The sequence below is a fragment of the Loxodonta africana genome, chromosome 2 (assembly GCF_030014295.1).
Source record: "Loxodonta africana isolate mLoxAfr1 chromosome 2, mLoxAfr1.hap2, whole genome shotgun sequence".
NCBI classification, from domain to species: Eukaryota; Metazoa; Chordata; class Mammalia; order Proboscidea; family Elephantidae; genus Loxodonta; species Loxodonta africana.
Genome location: NC_087343.1, coordinates 148,339,601 through 148,360,621, shown reverse-complemented (window position 1 = coordinate 148,360,621; position 21,021 = coordinate 148,339,601). Strand labels below are relative to the sequence as shown.

The 21,021-nt window shown below is 48.3% G+C and overlaps 1 protein-coding gene across 2 annotated transcripts in view; it reads right to left on the bottom strand.

Annotated features, from left to right (window-relative positions):
* TGFBI (transforming growth factor beta induced) overlaps positions 1-21,021 on the bottom strand; it is a 38,721-nt gene that overhangs the window by 7,707 nt on the left and 9,993 nt on the right. The window contains exons 1-12 of one of the 2 annotated variants that reach the window (XM_064276504.1): positions 20,379-20,397; positions 14,613-14,677; positions 13,097-13,257; positions 12,548-12,712; positions 12,129-12,275; positions 9,869-10,010; positions 6,524-6,736; positions 5,559-5,696; positions 4,809-4,954; positions 3,712-3,848; positions 2,751-2,881; positions 74-198 (exon numbers count right to left, since the gene is read on the bottom strand). In XM_064276504.1, the coding sequence (XP_064132574.1) occupies positions 74-198; positions 2,751-2,881; positions 3,712-3,848; positions 4,809-4,954; positions 5,559-5,696; positions 6,524-6,736; positions 9,869-10,010; positions 12,129-12,275; positions 12,548-12,712; positions 13,097-13,162 (1,410 nt within the window). In that variant the 5' untranslated portion in view covers positions 13,163-13,257; positions 14,613-14,677; positions 20,379-20,397. Of the gene's footprint in view, positions 1-73; positions 199-2,750; positions 2,882-3,711; positions 3,849-4,808; positions 4,955-5,558; positions 5,697-6,523; positions 6,737-9,868; positions 10,011-12,128; positions 12,276-12,547; positions 12,713-13,096; positions 13,258-14,612; positions 14,678-20,378; positions 20,398-21,021 lie in introns of those variants that run through there. The other variant, XM_003404507.4, reaches the window with a different exon arrangement.

Below are 21,021 nucleotides of genomic sequence, written 5' to 3'. Positions count from 1 at the left end.
CTTGGGGGCGAGCTGTGCCATGACACCCTGGTGGTAAGGCACACTCAGCCTTTTGATTTGCAGGCACACTCACCGAGCTGACTTCTAGCTTGTCACCTTGGAGAGACTTCAGCCGCACCAGGGCCCCAATACCTCCGCTAACCCGGATTTCATCGCCAATGTGGTATTTCAGGATGTTGGCAAGTTCCTTGGCATTTCCTGCAGGTTTTTGGGAAAAGGAAGGCGGAGTCAATCCCAAGGATGGTAACTGGTGTGGTCAAGGAGGGCTCAATGAAGATGCAAGTGGTCACCCCTAAGATGAAGAACTTCCTGTCCAAGTAATACGCAGTCTCTGAGCACCCACTGTGTGCTCAGCCTGTGACCCACCACCTGCATCATGGTTGGCAGGCGCAAGGCACACGTCTGTGGCCATGACGCTGCCCCTTCAGTCAGCGGCTGCTCTCTGTGATGCTGGGCTCCTTGGCAGCTGAGAAGGAGTTAATCCATATTCCTCTACGAGCATGACTCATGTTTCCATGAGCTAAATATTTGCTTGGAAAGCCAGGGACCTTTCCAGCACCAGCATCTGGGACATTTCATCATCAGTGTGGCTCCCGACGGTTATAACACAGCGGTGAAATATTTATACATTCTACCCTCAAATGCATATTCTGTTTGAAACGGTTGTTTCCTGAAGGGACAACTTAAAAGACTCAACAGCTGCAATCCTGAGGAGTCATGGAGCCGATGAGGTCAGGGCTGACTGGGGTATTCCCTCCACATCACGTCTTCGCATTCCTTCCAGCCCACGTCTGTCTCCCCACCAACTGGGGAAAGCATCCTATTGCTCATAAAGGTGCACAGGCACTTCTCAAATTAAGTGTGGGAGGCAATTTTTAAAGCTGCCAGCTGCCCTCTTATCTCCATTAAGGCTGCCTCTAATACTCACATTACCAGCCAAATGGCTGCATTGCCCCAGGGTTTACAGATGACTATTTCTAGCATCTTGAAAATGAGAACACAGTAAGTTTCAGAGCATTTGGGAGAGTTCACTTGATTGTTGATACACCCACGTTAGTGCCATGGATGGGGTCACCAGGTACCAAGTGATTCACAGACATTCACATTCTGGAACCCGTAAGAGTTCTCTTTAAAAATAAAAACTTCCAGAAGATACTGAGCCAAGCCAGCCCCTCAGGGCAAGGGACCTCCTTCTCTAGAGATCACTAACAACTGGACCCATCTCCATCCACGGGAAATGTTGGGGGTTTAATCCTGCCTACAGCCTGCCTCAGGGAATGTCTGGGACATCCTCCCCAGTCCCCTCCTCTGCTCCTACACACCAACCAAACCAGTTGCCATCAAACTGATCCTGACTAATAGTGAACCATGTGTGTCAGAGTAGAGCTGTGCTCCATAGGATTTTCAGTGGATGATTTTTTGGAAGTACATCTCCAGGCTTTTCTTCTGAGGCACCTCTGGGTGGACTCAAACTGGCGACCTTTTGGTTAACAGCTGAGCATGTTAACTGTTTGTATTATCTAGGGAGTCTGCTCCCACACAACTGAAAATGAAATGAAGCTGGGCAGGCTCAGCCCACCTGGGGAAATTCCGAGGGGAAGTTTATATTCAGAAAAAACTTCTCCCCACTTGTCAAGAACGTGCGTCAGCACCACAGACACCGGCGCTCATTTAGCAAAGAAGATTAAACGAGACACAAATTCAGCTCTGAGCTGCCTGCAACCTGAGCTTTCTGTTCTGCTCTCACCAGAGTGGGAAGTGAGGCATAGGTGAGGAGATTCCGCCAAGATCCTTCCTTCTCCCTGGGCTCACCTTCCTGTGGCAGTGGAAGTGGCTCTTGCGGGCATCCGTCAGAGCTGAACACCCCACCTCCCTGTCAGCACAGCTGTCACTGACTGTATCCGGCACTGCGTGCACCATCCCGTTCCATCCTCACGACACAGTGACAAAGGTATTCTTAGCATCCTTAGCTTTCGAATAGGGAAACTGAGGCTCAAAGAGGTTAAGCAGCTTGCCAGAGGTCATTCAGCTGGTAAATTTATGAGCCTGGATTTGAACCTATCTTCAGGTACTCTGGTAGCCCAAGCTCTTAGCTGTATTGCCTCCCAAACATCCTCAACTAAATCTCTCAGGGCCACGTTTAACTTCTAGGTAAAGCTTTCATCCTGAGGGGCATTTCATGCAGGTAAATGGCTTCACTGCCACTGCTCTCCTAGGTCCTCAGTAAACACAGACCCTGGTGACTGGGTCGGTTGTTAACCACCTTCAATCTCTTTTCTATTCTTCTCTGCCTTGTTTAGTACCCTAGGAGACTGACCTCTATGAACTGTGTCATCCAGGCTTCCTTGCCCTCCTGTAATCAGGGAACAGTAGGCCCAACAGGCAACTGGGGGTTGGGGGGTGGGAGGAGGGAGAAGCTGGGGCACTCAGTGGTCCCCTTTGCCATGGTTCTGGCAATAGCTGTATATGACTGGCTGCTGTCCTGTGGCCCCTTGTCCAAGGCTCAAATTCTCCCTGGCTCCTGTCCTCAATGCCTCCTGGGTCTGGGGTGGTACAGGCTTCCCATGGTTGCTAGTTCTTGGGTCTTATTACCCTTTTTCGTTCCCTTAATCCTGTCCACACCTGTCCAAATAGTCTTGTCATTACATTCCTTTCAGTTAAACCCTTTGTAGTGTGCTGTTTCCTCCTGCGACTCTGGCAGGTAAAGCTATTTCATATAAGTTGAAAAATGTACTTAGGTTGGTCCTTACCCAAGAGTTTGTTCAGTTCTTCTGGTGGCATGGCTTGGAAGGCTTCATTTGTGGGGGCAAAGACTGTATAGGCCCCTTCCCGATTGAGGGTCTCAGTCAGCCCTGCAGACTGGATGGCAGCAACCAGCATGCTGTGGACACATACCAGAAATATCACCTGCCTGTGGCGGGGCACTGTCGTCAAACACCTCATCACTGGCATACTTGGAGCCCAGACTGCTGGAATTCACATACCTTAGTGGTTTTTACACCCTCCCCATGCACGCAGAGCAACATTGCTGTCTAAGTCTTTTCTCCAACCCAAGATAAATGCTGAGTGCAGTTAAACAGCCAGAAGTTAGGAGGAAAAAGGATAGAGGTCAGAGGCATGGCTGATCCAGAGACTAGGTGAGCCACTGGGTCCTGGGGGATGGGATTCTGGGACGGGCAGGGTGTGGTGGTCTTCCAGGTCCTGTATGGGGCAGGCAGCTGAACTCAGTAACAGGAAAACACATTCAATGTGATGGCACCCAGTGGTGAATAAGACAGTCAGAAATGGAGAGAGCAGGGCAAGAAAACACAGTGACACAGAAAGCCTTAGAACGAGTGGCAAGAGACCCTCAGTTACAATAAGCAGACACTCCACAGACAGTGAGCAACTCATCCCACACTCAAAACCACGTGCACTGAATTCAACTAGAACCTCAAAGTGAGAAAGGGATGTTTTTTGTGCCTCAGAAATTAAAACGTAGTCTCTCCTCCTGCTTCCCGTGGATGGGAGTACCATCCTCCCAGGAGTAACCCTTCTTCCCAACTTAAGCCTTCAAATTGACCCTCATCCTTTCCACACCAAAGCCTGGATGGTCACACCAGGGCACTGTGAATTCCTGAGGAAGGGGGAGCTTGACAAATAATTGAGCCCAGTCTCTGGCTCCTGTGGGGCCACTTGGAAGAAGCCGCACCCTGGGATGGGGCCAGTTACCTAAAGCGATGGTCCCCCTTCAGGATGTCCATGACGGTCCCCATCGGGGGGGTCAGCACCCGGTCCATGGTGAACAGGGTCCCGTACCGCCCCCTCTTGTCGTGGGCAGCAATGCAGCTGTTCTCGATGCACAGGCTCTGCACAGAACAGGGGCAGAGAAAGGCTGGTCATCTTCCCAGGCTGGGGCCTGCTGAGCTGTTCGGGGCACGTGCTAATGCCATCAGCCACAAAGATCAGGAAGAGATATTGGGGTGGGTCATTAAGTCTAGGGTAAAGTGATGTGTTTTCTCCAGGAAACAAAAGAATAAAAAGAAGGAAATAATGGCCACAGGGGCCCCGTGATGAGGATATCATGTTGCACGTGAGGTCCATCAACAATCATAAAATAAATGGATTGAGACCAATGATTTGTTTAATAGATGGCAACCGTCCATAGCCAAATGGCACTGACTGGTCCCAATCAAGAGCTATGTTGTGTTATGTTTTCTGTTTGATATTCTAGGGTAACCGCTGGGTTCGAAGGGAGAGAAAAGACAGTAAAGAGAACCTTGTGGACTGAGGAAGGCTGTGTCAGCCTTCATTTCAAGGGGTTCTCGTCACATAAGCTAAATAGGACTCCAAACCTCTACCCCTCCTTCCATTTGTCAAGGTGGACTGCTGCTTAAACATCCTGGTGAGACAGGCATGTAGTTCGGACATTCTAATCCTTCGGCAGGATCCCACTTTGGTATAAGATATACTTTCAAGAAATTATTTCCTTCTTTATTAGAAACCAGTTCTCTCGCAAGCTCATGCTGACTGAGAACAATTTTTACAGTAACACAGCCTCCATTTCTCAGTGATGACTGAAAGAAAACCAGCTGCTATTGAGTCGATTCCAACTCATGGCAACTCCATGCGTGCAGAGTAGAACTGTGCTCCACAGAACTTTCATTGTTGTGACTTTCAAAAGCAGATTACCAGGCCTTTCTTCCGAGGAGCCTCTGGGTGGATTTGAACAGCAAACCTTCTAGTTAGTAGCATGCATTTAGCTGACTGTGCCACCCAGGGACTCCTCTGACTGAAAGGAGGAGCATGAGTTAGGAACCAGAACTTACATTACGATAAACAAAAACTCTCAGTTTTTTGCCACCCAGAGTGTCCAGGGTCTGTCCATGGTACAGATACTTGGAGGCCAGTTGGTTTTTAATCACGTGGTTCAGAAGCAAATCCTTTGTAGTGGCATCGATGGGAGGGGTGCCATCTGCAAGAGAAGGCATGTTTAGACCCAGAGGGGAATAATCCTGAAATGAAGAGAATGATCTGGGAGACAAGTTTAGTCAAGAGTGTCCTGGCTTGAGGTCAGATATGGAGATTGAGAAACCAAGTGAGGCTGCCAGTATTTCTTAACATCTGGCATCTTTCTGTGAAAAAAAGAAAAAGGAAAGGTCCAGATAAGCAAGGGTGTTTGGAGTTTTGCCCTAAGAAGGAAGAGAAGGCCCGGATACAACTTGAGCACTTCATCTGCCTTCCCCGTGGCCACAGCTCAGTGGTACCCTCACTCTGAGCCCCTTACTATCACATTGGCAGTGGATCCTGCAGAGGGGGCAGGGCCGCCCTGCTCTCCTGACAGATGCGGACCCTTACATTCTGAGGAATGGATTCCCGGAGGCTTTCTCTGCTCTGCCAAGTGAAACCACAGAGCCTCGGAGGTTTTTGGTGAAGTCACATCTGCTTTCAGTTGAGCTGGGGTGGAAGTGCTAACGTTCCTTGGGGTGCTGTAAATTGGGGAGGGTGTGGTGGAGGTGGCAGTGGGTGAGGCGACTGTCCTCAAGGACAAACCAACAGCAGTGCGTCCCCCATGTTACCTTTGAACACGGAATTCAGGGGGGCCAGGAGAGTCAACCGCTCATTTCCGGAGAGGCGAGTGTTGAGACCAGCTTGTCTAAAAAGGTCAACGGCTGTGGAAACATCAGACTCTGCAGCCAATTCAAATAGCGTCTTGGCTACAAGGAAGGAGAAAGTGGGTTCAAAAGTTAAAAGTGCTGTTTTCATTTATTATTCATGTACCTAAATGCATGACACTCGTCGGCAGGAATGCTGCTGGCGCCCAGTGGGTTTGTGTCATCAGGGGAACAGTCACCTAGAAAATTTAACTGTTCAAGGAAGTGGTATACAATTCATTTGGGCAGAGGAGAGGGAAGGGAGAGATCAGGTGCTCTCCCGAGCCCTGCGGGCAGCTTGGCCAGGGCACTCCTAATGCTGGAGGGAAAGGCAGCATTCTCCGTATTATGGCTTCTGAAGGGTAGATAATGCCAGTGACCCCCATAGAATGAAGGTTGGTCTTTTTTCTTTCTTTCTTTTTTTCTATTCATAGGCAGTAAATCTGCCTAAAATTCCAGAATGGGGCCTATATGCTGAATTAAACACATTTAGTTCATTCAGTCATTTCTCCCTTGGGCAGCGACCCCGGGATGGCTTGGGCACCATTGAGAAAGCAAATTCTCTCAGTTCAGCAAATGGCCCTGTGCCCAAGCAGAACAGGCAGATCTTCAGAGAGGACTCTGTGGTCACATCACTCTTTCCCAGACATGCTCAGTGGCTCCCCACTGCCTCCAAGGTAATGCCTGGACTCCCATGCCTGAGCTGAAGCTTCTTTACAACCTGGCTGCAACCCACTGGGTGCCCAGGCCTTCTCTTCTAAGAGCCTGTGAACTGGGTCTAGGCAGGGATGTGATCTCAAATATTCCTGAATTCCCTCCCATCCTGCCACCACTGACGGCAGAGGGGATGGAGGTCTGGGAGGGGCAAGGCCCCCCAAAGCCTAACTTACCTGAGTCTGGGATGAGCAGCTCATCAATGTAGTGGATCACACCATTGGTGGCCAGGGTGTCTTTGTTGGAGATGATGGCCTTCCCATTGATGGTGAGCATGTCTCCGCTGCAGCCTACCTCCAATGTTGTGCCCTCTAGGGTCTCCATGGACATCCCAGCCACAATGGCTTCGGCACACATGGCCGACTTCAGGATGTGGTTTTTCAACAGGTCTGGGGGCCAAACAGGACACAAGTCAGTGCCTCCTGTAAGCTGACTTCGGGGGCCAACTTGCAGCCAGCCCACACTGGGAAGGCTCTCTCCAGTGCTGATTATCGGCCTGGCCCAGATCTTCCTTCTGCCTGCTGCCCTTGTACGCTAGCTTGGGCTCTGTGGTCAGACTGCCTAAGTTTGAATTGAAGCTCAGCCACTTACTGCCCAGAAGACCTTAGGTAAGTTATTTAATGTTTTTAAGTCTCAACTTCCTTCTCAGTCAAGTGGAGATAATAATAGCATTCATCTTCTAGGGCTGTTGTAAGGATGAAATGAAATCCTGAATGTGAAACCCTGAGCACCCTGACAGCTGAGTAAATGCTCAACCAGTGTTAGCAATTAGCTTATTTAGCATCTGAACTTCAAGGTGGATTATCTTATTAGTACTTGAACTTCAGGGACTAGGGAAAAACTCAAATGAGCCTGCCATGGGACTTTTACGTACTGGCCTTTATAAAAATGTAAAATGTGGTAGGAAAAGATCAAAACTGTAGCAAATGGCAGTTCTAAATTATTTGAACATTATTTATGCAGGCTTTCACTCATTTTACCCAAGGGTTTCCAGGATCTGTCTTAGGGGTTGGGAACTGCAATCGGTAAGACATGATCTCTACCATCCCATACTATAATGATTTATTGTTCAAGCGCTACTTCACGGGGATGGTAAGGGCTGGGGCCCCAGAGAAGGGCTCCTAATCCAGTCATGGCTTTCACTGGCACCCATTACTTCAGAAAGGAGCCCCGGTGGTGCAGTGGTTAAGCACTTGGCTACTAACTGAAAGGTAGAGAGTTTGAACCCACCAGCTGCTCCACAGGAGAAAGATGTAGCAGTCTGCTTCCATAAAGATTATGGCCTTGGAAACCTTATGGGGCAGTTCTACTCTGTTCTGTAGGATAGCTATGAGTCAGAATCAACTTGACAGCAAAGGGTTTCATCACCTCAGAGAGCCCAAAACATGCTGGACTTAGGAAACTGCAGGGACCAATCAAGGAGGATGTGCCCCCACCCCCAAGCTGCAAGGACCAATCAAAGAGCATATGCCTCTCATCCTCCCCAAGCAGAGCAGGTTCCCAGACTGTTGCTCCCCAAGCTCACCAAGGCCCTTTGCCTTCAGTTCTCACTAAAGAGGTGAGTTTCAATTCTTCCCAAGTGTGGGAACCAAAACTGTACAGTCACAGGCAGGAGGAAGCTGTGCAGCCTTGCAGAGTCACTGGGTTCCAGCAAAAGTCTCAATGGCCTTGAAAGCCAGTGATTACCAGATTCAGCCAGAGGCTGCCATGGGAATGTAGGCCTGAGGGATTTAGATTCCCCGGGAAGAAAACTGAAGCCATGGTGGGGTGGGGGCGACGTGGCAGGCCACTCAGAGGGTGACCAGGGCCAGGGCTGGGTACTGGTTGTCAAATGGAGCACACCAGCCCAGGGCTGCTGTCTTGCCTGTCTGCCAATCTGCAAGTAAGGACAAGGAGACTTCCCCAGATGGAATCAGGGCCCTCTTCCTTCAAGTCTAGCAGCTATAGCACCAGATAGATGGCCCTTGCTTTGAGCAAACTGGTTACTGAGTAGGAAAAGGGAGAGATTAGAGGTCGTTCTTTCCACTTTAAAAAGGAGTTCTGATATCCACAAGGAGCCCCGGTGGTGCAGTGGTTAAGAGCTATGGCTAAGAACCAAAAGATCAAATCCACCAGCCACTCCTTGGAAACCCTATGGGGCAGTTCTACTCTGTCCTATAGGGTTGTTATGAGTTGTAATTGACACTACAGCAACGGGTTTGGTTTGGTTTTTGAATTATCCACAAAGATAAAAATTGCTTTGTACAAAACATGTTTTTGGGGGAACATAGCTCTAAGTGGAAAGCAAAATATGCTGAGTCATACTTAAGTTTCATTTACAGGAAACCTCTGGGACCCCTCACACTGTGTGTGCCCCAACCCTTGCCACCGTGTCCATGGTGTTTCGAGTACCTGTCACTGCGCTCACTAAACTCAGATTCCAATGACCTGTTTTGAGCCTGTCGTCCCCACTAGACTTTAACTCCCTTGAAGGCGATGGCTGCACTGTATTAATTTGTGCGGCCTCAGTACTCAGCACACAACAGGCACATGGAGGCACCCAGTAATCATCTGCTAAACACACAGCAGATCTCCATCTGTGCTTTCAGAAACGTGCCCCTTCCCATCCCTGCGTGACTGGAAAGAGAACATTTAAAATTTATGTAGTGTCTGAAATGCATTAGGCACTTTATATAGGATATTACGAAGGTGGATTTAAATAGATTCAAAAGAAATGAAGTCATCCCTGGATTATCTTCAGGAGGTGCAGGGGGATCTGGGACCTACTCCATTTCCCAGGGGGCTCAGAGATCACAGACAGCAGCTTAGTGCTCATTCCCCCTCTAGGAGTGGCAAAGCCACGGCCTGGAGCTGGAGGGGGGCAGGTTGGAGGAGGGGACAGAGCCTGGCCCCCCTGGGCTTCCCCTCCTAATGTGCCTCACATGTTCAGCCCTTCCCTCTCCTCCAGCAGTAACCAGTGCTCTGCCTAACTTAGCAGCCCATTGAGGAGGTGAGAATGTAGCCAACACTGGAGAGTCAAGAGTGGACTGTTAGTAGTTTTTAACTCTAATTTTGCATTATCCGTGAGGCCCTCAAGCCGGACATAGGAAGAGTTAAAGGGCTGCGGATGATTCCATTTCAAAGATGCCAGGACATGCCACCCTGCCCCACGCCTCCAAGCTGCTGCCCCACCTGACAGTCTTGCTCTGGCTTTGCTTCTATGAGCCTTTAGCTTTTCCTGTGTCTGGCCAAGGCCTGCTTTGGACCTCCAGCTCTGCCTCCCTCCTCAGCTCAGCTGTATCCCTAGACAAAGGCTACTGGATTCTGTACTCACCCCTCAGACCCAGGGTAGGCTCTGCTTTGGCCTTGCAGAGACATGGCCCAGCTGGGAGCAATGGGATGGGATGGTCCCCAAGTCGCCTCTGTGGTGGACATTCTGAGTCACCTCATGTCAGGTGGTGTATTTACTTTGAACTAGAGCAGGCCTTGGGCCCTGTCTGGCTGTTCCAAGGAGGTGGCAGCAGGAGGTGAGGGGTGCTCACCTTTTAGGGCCTCTGGGTCACCAAGGATCCGGTTCAAGGTCTCAGCAGGGATCTTCTCGAAGGCCTCATTGGTTGGGGCCAAGAGTGTGAACTGGCCGTCACTTTCAAGTAGGGTGTTGAGCCCTGACGCAGCCACAGCAGCCTGTGGGGTGGGAAGAAAACAGAGGGTTCCCTGAAGGCTCTAGAATTCTCTGCAGACAAAAGCTACACACACACACATACACACACAGCCTCACCAGGCTTCCTTCAGAGGACTTAAGGTGTTTGGAAAGACAAGCAGAACCAGTGCTCATTTCATACCGCAGCCTTGCATGGCTGAGCTCTGGCCACAATGACCTCATGTCTCCAGGCCTTTGCCCTTGCTGTTCCTTCTGTTCTTCCCCCTTGCTTTGCTACTTATTTTTAGGTCCTGACTGAGATGTTATTTCTCTGGAAAGTCAACTTGATCATGCATACTTTCACAGCTTGCTGCCCCTCTCACTATTGTGAGAAGTTATTGGTAATAATTATCTATGTGAGCCCCTGCGCTTAAGGATTACATCTGCACAATTCATTCTCTACATGGCACCCAGATGATCTTTTAAAAGCATAAATGGCTTCCTACTGTTCTCAGGATGAAGACAAACTCCTTGGTCTGTAAGGCCCTGCAGGTCTGGCCCCTGCCAGTTGCTCTGACCTCACCTCCTCACATGGGCCACACTGGCCTCCTTGCTGTTTCTGCCTCTAAGCCTTTACCTTTGTTCTCGCTTCCACCCATGTGCTCCTGCCCCAGAATTTTGTATGACTGGCCTATTCTCATCCTTCAGGCCTCAGCTCAAATGCCATCTCTTCCAGAAAGCCCTGACCACTCAGTCCCAATTGGCCTCCCCTACTCTCCTTGCTCAGCACTTACCCGCTCTATAATGCTCATCACAATCTGTGGCTTATGTGTCCATTCTCTGTCTCTCCAGATAGACTACAAACTCCTTGAGGGCAAACATTTGTCTGTCTTATTCACCTCTATGCCCCTGGTACATAGAATGCCAAAAACCAAAACCAAACCCAGTGTCGTCGAGTCAATTCCAACTCATAGCGACCCTATAGGACAGGGTAGAACTGCCCCACATAGTTTCCAAGGAGCACCTGGCAGATTCGAACTGCCGACCCTCTGGTTAGCAGTACATAGAATAACACCTGGGAAATAGTGTGTTTGATATGTGTTGGAAGAAGAAAAGATGGGAGTTAGGGAAGGTCAAAAGGGAAGAAGGAAGGAAGGAATATTGATTAAACCTAAACACTGAGAGGCAGTGTCTCAGTGGGGCTCGCCTGCTGTTAGTTAAAACAGGTGCTGCCAACTTTGCAGGAACATCATTTTCTTGCAGTCCCCTAACCTCTGAGTGACCCAAGAGAAATGCAGGGGAGAGGAGGAGGGAGAGCTTAGAGAGCCAAGGTCCTCAGGTCCCTCTAGAGCCAGCTAAGAGTCATCCTCTACCTTCTGAGGCCATATCAATGCCAGCTGGCCCGTGGGCGTCTGTCTGTGTTGGAGATCTCCAGGTGAGGAACCACCCCACTCCCACACAGTATCCTTTGTGGTCAAGAAGTTCTTTTTGAATCAGGGCAAAAACCCTGATGGGGCAGCCTGTGTTCACTTCCTCCTGAGCAGCTGTTGCCAAGGGGAACACCTGCTTACCACTCCAGTTGTAAGAAACATGCCTGCTAGGCAGGGGGAGGGAACCATATTTTTGTAGCCACAGAGCAGTCAGAAGCCAGGCCGGAAATCGATCCCCAGGCTCTCATGCCCACAATGTGGGCTACTCTGCTGGTCTGGGCTCCAAGGACACATGCCTATGGCTGGTGGGGATGTGTGGTCCTGAGGCATCATGCAGCCTCACAGGCAATTTACTCTTGGAGAAAGGGCCCTCCCATCTCTGGAACAACAATGCAGACCCAAGCAGCCCAGGGCTCAGAGGACTCTGCAGTAAGGGGCCTATCCCACTGCAGCCACAAACCACTGAGCTCTCCAAGGAGCCAAGGAAAGAAGACTTTACAAAGGAGAAGCCAGGCAGAAGGAATCGCACAGGTAATGATGATGACCCTTCCTTGTAGTCAGGCTGAGTGTCTGGTTAGTAGATTCTCCACTTTTATGAGCATTTAGGGAAACTTCCTTCACAACTCCCCACAAGAGACATCCTTGGCTCCTCCCACACATGTGGCCCCCTTAGGGCCCTCTTGAGAGACTTTGTGTCTCCAGCTTGGGCCTCTTCCCAGCACAGTGCCTCACCCTGAGCGTCTCAAAGGTGTCCTCAATCTCGATGACCTGCTGGATGTTGTTGGTGACAGTGGAGATGACCTTATCAATGAGGTGCACCACACCATTGGTGGCGTGGTGGTCAGCTTTCAGCAGCCGAGCACAGTTGACGGTTACGATCTGCCCAGAGAAGAAGCAAGGATAAGACTTCAACATATCAGAGGCACAGCCTTGAAGCATCCAGAAGGGAAAACGGTATTAACAGTGTTTTGAACACAGTAGCAGAACATGGGTCTCAGAGCTGTGAAACTGGAGGGCCAAGGAGAAGCATGTGCAAAGAAGCAGATGGTATCTACTGCAGGAAAAACCTCCCAAACGCACCCCACCTATGGGGCCAGGAGTAGGCTCATTGGGGACCAAGGACAATGCTGTATAGCTGGAGATTCCCGTACCCCATTGGGATAGTGATGGATTTGGATGTCTGAATTCTGGTACATGGAAGTGAGGGACATGCCGTGTTTCAGCTCATCGGTCAGGACCCGTCTGTCTACCATGTGGTAGCGAAGGGCGTTGAGCAGCTCGATGTTGACATTGCTCACCAGGGAGTCCAGCACTTCCTAGAAGGAAGGACAGCATGACAGTAAGGTAGCTACAGACCCCACATTCAAGCTCTGTGGCAAGAGATGAGTCCTTGCTACCCTGGGAAACATGCTTAAGCCAGAGTGAACCCAGGCCTCCATTCTGCCAAGGATCCTTCCTCAGTGAACACCAAGGTCTATCCGTCCAGTTGAACCAATGAGGCATTGGAAGCAGCCTGATGAGGTATATTTTAGCCGAAGTTCACGGCTTTATCTTATTAGAGGTTAAGAAAAATGTTTCTGGAAATAGGCAATCAGTAGATCACTTACAGAATCCCCATTCTTCATGCTCAATAGCCCACCCCTCTACGAAGTAGGGCTCTCCCCAATAAGGGTCCCTTGGGCAGAAGAAGGTCATCTCACAGCTGACAAGGAAGCCCAGGCCTCATTGCTGGGGGCGAAGATAGTGAAGCTGCCGGGTCCTTCCATCTCAGGCCTCAGCTTCTCTGTGCGGTCGGTGTACAGCTGAGTGGTAGTTGACCCAACAACTCCCAGGGTCTCGTAAAGGTTTGAGAGCGGGAGGGCTGCAAGGGCAGAGGACAGAAAGAAGGATGGGTCTCTGGGGTCCCACCCTAACCAGATCACATACGTCCTTCTCTTCTGGACAGAAGGGTATATCTTCAGATAAAGAGGGGTGGGAAATGTGTAGGAAGCCCCTACCTATTGCTGGGCAGCTTCACACTTGTTACATGCATAGTAAAACAGTAAGTCAAATGCCTTCCTACCTGAACTCAAATAATTGGTAATTTTTAATCATTTGGACCGCAGCAGAGCAAAGCTTTGGTTCACAGATATTTAGATAGTGCAGGCACGAATGTCCACCAGAAATAGTTACCCTAATTGTAAATTAGTCTCACAGACTTATCTAGTTGTTGAAACTGGTCCCTAATGGTCCCTACTAGAAGGAAAAAACTTCACAACTCTTCAAAGTACTTTGTGTATTTGCAAATAATAAAACATTATTTCCTAAAAGTAGCCTGAAGTTTAGAAGAACCTTCTCCTGGGACAGTGAGGTTAATGTTATTTTAAAAGGTGGGAAATGGAGATGCAAAGGTTAAGCTCCTCTTGGAAGGCCATTCTCCTTTTCCTGTTCCATTCCTCCTATCTGTCCTTCCACTTAAGGAGCACCAGGGCCCCAACCCATGTCAACCAGCCCCTCCTAGTGACCCTGGCACCAGCCATATTGCCCCCTCTCTCTCTTTTTAAAGTATTAGTCTTACCTTCTCAACTGGGAATGGCTAATATTTCAAAGTTAAAAAAAACTCTTTTGCACAATTGCTGGTGGTGTGCGAGACTAATGAAAGGCTCTGATAAAATCACGGATGCCAGGCTGTCCTTGGCCTGACCATGGGCACGTGGGGTGCCCTTTGCTGGCTCTGGTCAGCCTACCTGGCCTGCTGCTGTCCTCCCATGGGACGCCCATGGGCCAAATTTAGACAGAGTGAGGATGGGTGGCTTGATGTTTTCACCCCAGCCAGAGATCAAGCCTATGTCATCTACACTCTAGAAGGGCTGTCAGAAACTGGTGAGCCATCAGGTCACCCCTGCTGTTTAGACCCTCTCACAGCCAGAGACAACAAGGCCAGGGAGCCTGTGCCTGGTGGGAAGAACACGGGCAGGTCAGAATTAGAGCCTATTTCACCAGCTTGTTATAGGAGGTCAGTTTGGACAGGAAGCGTAAGTGCAAGAAATTAATTGTTTCCAGCTTCCACCTCTCTTTCCCCTTGCACAAACCCTACAGGCTGGTGAACACTTGGGGAGAATGTCAACACATCCTCAATCCATGACCTCCCATTCAGACTGCTGCCTTTTACATGGGAGCTCCTCTCTCCCACTCCTCTACTCCCTCTACATCAATAGGCAAGGCCTGGCTATTCACCTGCTGGGCAGCCCTTCTCTCCTGGGACCTTTTCATATCCAGGACAGCACTCGTAGCTGATGACTCTGTAATGAGACACACATACATGGGTATTAGGCAGGGCGAGGCTCCCTCCTCACATTTCATCAGGTCCCTCTCCAGGAAGAATTGGCTCCGTGGCTGAGGAAGAGGATGTGAGTGAGACATTCTGCTCTCAGGAGCTCATGTGTGAAGTCATACAAGTGCCTTTCATTGGCAAGGAGCTTGTCATTCCTCCTCAGCTCTGTGGAATGTTCCAGGCAGTTGCCATCACCTAGAGCAGACCAACTGGGAACGAGAGGACCACAGCAACATATTTATCTCCATGCTAAGTCATGAGAAACCTAACGGTTAGTGTTCATGAGGCACAGGAGCAGAAAGAGGCCTGGAGCAGTTCTAGCTCTGAGTCTGACACTAACTCCCTGGGACTCCCCAGTCAGTCCCTTTTCCTCTCTGTAAAACATATGTATGTATCACGAGGTGGTCATTACATTAAATGTCAGGTTCCTTCTAGCTTTCTGATCTAATGACCAAGAAGAAGGGTGGCGTATATATAATCATCAAGTTTTTCTCCGTCTTTACAATCAAACTTTAAAACTTGAAACAAACAAACAAAAACCTTTTTATTATTGTGGTGAAATAGATATAACAAAACATTTGCCATTTCAACCATTTTTACACGTACAATTCAGTGACATTAATCACGTTCATTCTGTTGTGCACCCATCACCACTATCTACTTCCAAATTCACCCTTAACATAAACTCATCCACCCTTAAGAAGTATCACTCCATCTCCCCCTCCCACCCACCCCTGCTAACCACTAATAAACTTTGGTCGCCATGCATTTGTCTATTCTGAATATTTCACATAAGTGGGATCAAACCAAGCTCCTCTTATCAAGATATTTTGTTTTTATTTTTTGTACTTCTTTAATTAAAAAGTTTTTAATGAATAAAAACATTTATGAGGTTCAAAATTAAAAATATATAAAGAATTATACAGTAGTCCCCCTTATCCATGGTTTTGCTTTCTTCGGTTTCAGTTACCGGCAGTCAACTGTGGTCTGAAAATATTAAATGAAAAATTCTAGAAATAAACAATTCACGAGTTTTAAATTTCACGCTGTTCTGAGTAGCTTAAGGAAATTTCTCGCTGTCCTGCTCCATCCCGCCCAGGACGCGAATCATCCCTTTGTCCAGTGTCCCTTTGTCCAGTGTATCCATGCTGTATATGCTACCCACCCGTTAGTCACTTAGTAGGTGCCCCGGTTATCAGGTCGACAGTCGTGATATCGCAGTGCCTGTGTTCCAGTAACCCTTACTTTACTTAAGAATGGCCCCAAAGTGCAAGAGTAGTGATGCTGGCAATTCAGATATGCCAAAGAGAAGCCGTAAAGTGCTTCCTTTAAGTGAAAAAAGTGAAAATTCTCAACTTAATCGGGAAAGGAAAAAAATTGTGTATACTGAGGTTGTTAAGACCTATAGTAAGAATGAATCTTCTATGAAATTGTGAAGAAGGAAAAAGAAATTCTTATTTTGCCTAATTTATAAATTCAACTTCATCATAGATATGTAAGTATACGAGAAACATAGTATATATAGGCTTCGGTACTACCCACAGTTGCAGCATCTACTGGGAGTCCTGGAACGTATCCTCCACAGATTAGGGTGGACGACCATATAGCAAAAAGTTCCCCACCCACCTCATCTTCAACTATCCCGTTGTCCTTCTAGGAAGCCATCAATATTGCCAGTTTGCAAGATCTTCGCATTTGGATGGAAACAATACTGACTATACAATTTTAAACTTTGAAAACATTTGATCAGGGAGACTGAAAACTTTTCCTTTCCTAACTCGGACTGTCCATCACGGAACATTTACTATGAAGAATTATCTACCATCTAGAGGTCTGAAACACGGAGCCTCAGCTAACCTAGTGCTCTTGGGGGAGCCCCGAAACTGACACGTGTTCTAAAAACCTACAGTCAATGGGTGGGTAGTGCAAACAGTTAATGTGCTCAGTTGCTAACCTAAAGGCTAGAGGTTTGAGTCTACCCAGAGGCACCTCAAAAGATCTTCTTCCAAAAAATCAGTCACTGAAAATGCTATGGAGCACAGTTCCACTCTGACACACACGGGGTCGCCATGAGTTGCAGTCAACCCGACAGCAACTGGTTTAAGAAAGGCTTGCTTAAAATCGAACACCAAAATCTACCTAAGGCCACTCCTGTACACATAGCATGAGCACAGCCTCTCCTTGGCAGCCCTGGAAACAGATGTGGACAGCTGTGTCCTTCTCCTTCCTTTCTAACACAGGGACACGTACATTGGGACAGGAGAGAAATCAGACACGGACTGCAGAAGGTTTTACCACGGAACTCCTCACTGTGGAACTCTCACATGGTGCCTAATGACACCACCAGAGGGTTGGCAGGCAAGAAATATGGGTTTTGGAGAGCTGGCGGGTACCTTCAGTGTGCCCAGGACATTTTGCTCTAGTTAATTCATTTGGAGTTGTCTTAGGGAAGCCTTAGTCAGTCATGTGAATAAAAGCCTGGCTCACCTGCTATCCAGAGGGCTGTTTCCAAGACAGATTCGCTGGTATCCTCAGGCTACCAGGGAACTGCTGGTGTCACTTTGCCAGAAATGACCCTTAAGAAATGACTGAGGAGTGACAGGCTATGTACCTCCTTCTCTCCCTGCTCCCTCCACCCTCTTCTCCTTCTTGGCCTTCCCCAGGCCTCCTACTGTCCTGACCCTTTCTAATCTTTCATTTCTGTATTTATAACGGTTAAACAAGCTGATGGCCTCAGGACTGACCTTGGCCGATTCATAGTTTCATCTTTGCAGACTAAAGTCATCTGGAACTGAAGTATGATTTGATTGGTAACACAACTTTTCAAAAGCAATGTGGTGTAATAAAATCAGTACTAGAATCAGAAGACTTGACTTGTGAGCAATCAGTAACTAGCAGGGTGACCTTGAAAGTCCATTTCTCTGGGTCTCAGTTTCCTGATCTATAAAATGCGTTAAGTTAATTAAACTAGATGATCTCTAAGTTCCTTTCAGTCTCATATTTCATGATTCTGGCCAATGGATAGAAAAATATTCACTGTCACAGTGCCACATTTCCCCTAGATGACTCATCCCAGCACCCAATGGGACAGTTGTAGGCAGTTGGGAAGACAGTGACTGCCAGCTTCTGCTAGCTAAACCTAGGGAGAGTTCCAAGCCTTGAATCCATAGGACCGGGGGACACCTATGCAGGGTATCCCAGGCCTTCCCTGGAGAGGTGGGATTAGGTCAAGCCACCAAACATTAGTTTCCAAAAGTGCCTGTGTGGAATTCCATGGTTTGGAGAAGCGTAGCTGGAGGACAGGTCTTGCTCTCATAGTCCTCTGTGTCTCTTGGGGACCCTGTGCACATGGGTGCTACACACACCATGGTTGGGAGAATCCAGCCAAGCTGGCCACGACTCTTCTTCTGTGCTGCCAGCTTCTTTCTTCCATTCCCCCAAAAAGCAATCAAAGAGCTGAACAGTTCAGTTGGCCTCACAAGTACTTCAGGACAAAAGAAAACCAGCTCCTCTTCTGTGAACTTACTGGTGGGCAGAGAGGAGAAATGACACCAAGGGAAAGGGAGGTCTGAGCGGCTGGGAAGGAAGAGATACATGTAAGCAGAAAAGTCTTAGCATGGACAAGGATATTTAGGATAGATCAGAAAGCTGCAAGGGCTCTGAGGGGGAAGAGGTTTCTTAAGATCACAGCTGGGTAGGGCAGGCCTACCACTGGCCTCACATTTCATCAAGTCCAATTCTGTTTCCATTGCTCCTGACAATGCAAATATTTGGGGGGAAAGTGGACCTAGGACTTGCCTCACATTTCAAGTCCAATTCTGTTTCCATTGCTCTTGACAATGCAAATATTTGGGGGGAAAGTGGACAGATTTGGAAAGTTTGACCTCTAGAGGACACATGTGGTCTCTACAAGGTGACGGGGGCTAACCCTTGTTAGAACTCACCACGCTTCCACGTGAGGCTCTGCACTGAGTCCCACAGCTGCTGGACTACTCCCTTTGCTCACATGTAGATGCTTATTCCACACACTAACCCAGCAGAGGCTCAGTCCCAGATGCAGCAAAGCCACCCACAGCCAAAGGCTTTTTCATAGTTAACAACTGCCAGGAAGCTTTCTCGCAATCCTCTTTCTCGCAATCCTCTGTCCTGCTGCCCACAGCCTGGAATCTGTGAGACTCTAAGTACACAGGTGTGAGCCAGGCTTTTGGGCTGAGACGGATCAGCAGCTGGTGGCTGAGCTGCTCTCAACTGTCCCAACAAGACCAGCCCTTTTCAAACAGGTCTGCGTGGCCCCAGAGAAGCAGAGGCCTGCCCCAGCCCTCCCTGTTTTCAGCCCAGTGTGCCACTCTACTTGGGTTCTGAACCCTAGGGAGAACACAGTTGCTGAGGAGAGAGGGGCTGGGAGATAATCACAGGGTCATGGGTCTGATGTCATCTCTAGGATGAATGAGGGAAGGATGGAAACCATGGAGACCCGCCATCTGAGTCCCACCAGTTTCAAGCTTCCCTGGTCAGAGTCTCTCAATTTAATCTCATCGGCAAAAGCTGTTCTGATTAAAGGCTTCTCCTTGGCCAGACTCAGCCCAATAAATAAAAACCTCAGGTCAGAAAAAGCATCCCTACTAGTGCAATGAAATAATGATGATCTTCTTACAGCTTCCCAGGTCAGAAGAACCATTTAAAGGGCATTTAAAGGAGGGGGCAAAGGTCTAAAAAGGTCTAAAAATACAGCTGGTTTGGGAACTCTCCTCCATTCTTTTCTAACTTTTTTGCTCATGATTTGGTAAAGAGAGAAGTATTCGTATTTCACTTCCTCAAGTAATTTTCCAAGAAGTTAATATGATAAGTTAAAACAATCATTCTTTCCCAGATGCACTTCATGGTTTTAGCCCTCGGTTCTGACTGTAAATGCTTGGGGATTAACTAGACTCTGGGAAGTAGGTGGGGCAAGGAACAGGGACTGAGAGCCAGTCTCCTGTGTCAGAAGGTAAACGATTCAGTGTGTCATGGTTTCCAAGAGGAATCCCAGGGCAAACACAGACCACTATGGTCTAGACATCTGACCTGCCCCAGGGGCTGCCTTGCTCGAGTGGTTCATTGTCTGCACCCCTGGCCTTGGAAATATAGCAGCTCACGTTCTTCAAGGTCTCTAGCTGGAAAATCAGGGCTTGCTTTAACCTTCTGTCCACCATCAAAGGTCCCAACTACTACTCCATTCACCAGGATCTGGAGTTTGTTTAGTGACGAGGAGTGTGTCTTTAGAAAATGTCCTTAAGTTGGTATGGCAATCTGTTTGTATGAAGTGTGTGAGGGCATGTTAGGGGCTCCTGGTTGCTGAGTGTGTCTTTCTAGTTCCCACTCCCTCCATCTGGCTAGGGGATTTGGGAGACCTTATTGCAGCAGGGGATCTGAATGACCACCAGACTGGGGGTGAGGGGAAGGCTGGTAACTCTGGGCCAAGGAGTTTCTGCTGACTCTGAGGAGGTCTTATCTTTGGGACCCAGGGCCACAGGTTTTGGGACTACAGACAGAGATCTACAGATCACCCAGGTCCTAAAGGGCTGTTCACTTAAGGCATGTAAGGATATCCCCCTGTCACTGACATAAGCTGTTAGGCTTGATTCTTCCTGGGGACAATATAATAGAGTGGGCAGACCTTCCCCACTTACCGGCTGGATGACTTTGAGCAATTCACTTAGCCTCTCTGAGCCTCTCGGTCTCCCCATCTGTAAACAGAGTATAATCTACTGATCTCACAGTGTGATTGTGAGAATTGAGTGAGCTACCATATAAGAAGCACTAAGTGCTCAAGTGTTGAGCTTCTTCTAACAGGACTCCAAGAATGTACCATAAAATAGAAATTAGGTTAATAACTTCATTGAAAGCAGTATCTTGCATGAGACCACAGGTCAAATCACATTGCAATAAATAAATTCCCCACAATATTCAATAGTTAGGGCCTGTATCAGTTTTCCACTGCTGCTGTAACAAATTACCACAAATTTAGTGGTTTAAAACAACAAAATATCTAATAGTTCTGGAGGTCAAAAATCTGAAATCAGTCTTATGGAGCTAAAATCAGAGGCTGCATTCCTTCTACAGGCTAGAGCCTTCCCTAGAGGGAAGAATCCATTCCTCTCCTTTTCCACCTTCTAGAGGCAGCCTCCATTCCTTGGCTTGTGGTGTATCATGCCAACTTCAGCTTTTCTCACTTTGACCCTCTCATAAGGCCCTTATGATTACATCGACTGCACCTGGATAATCCAGGATCATCTCCCATCTCAGTATCTATAACTTAATCACATCTGCAAA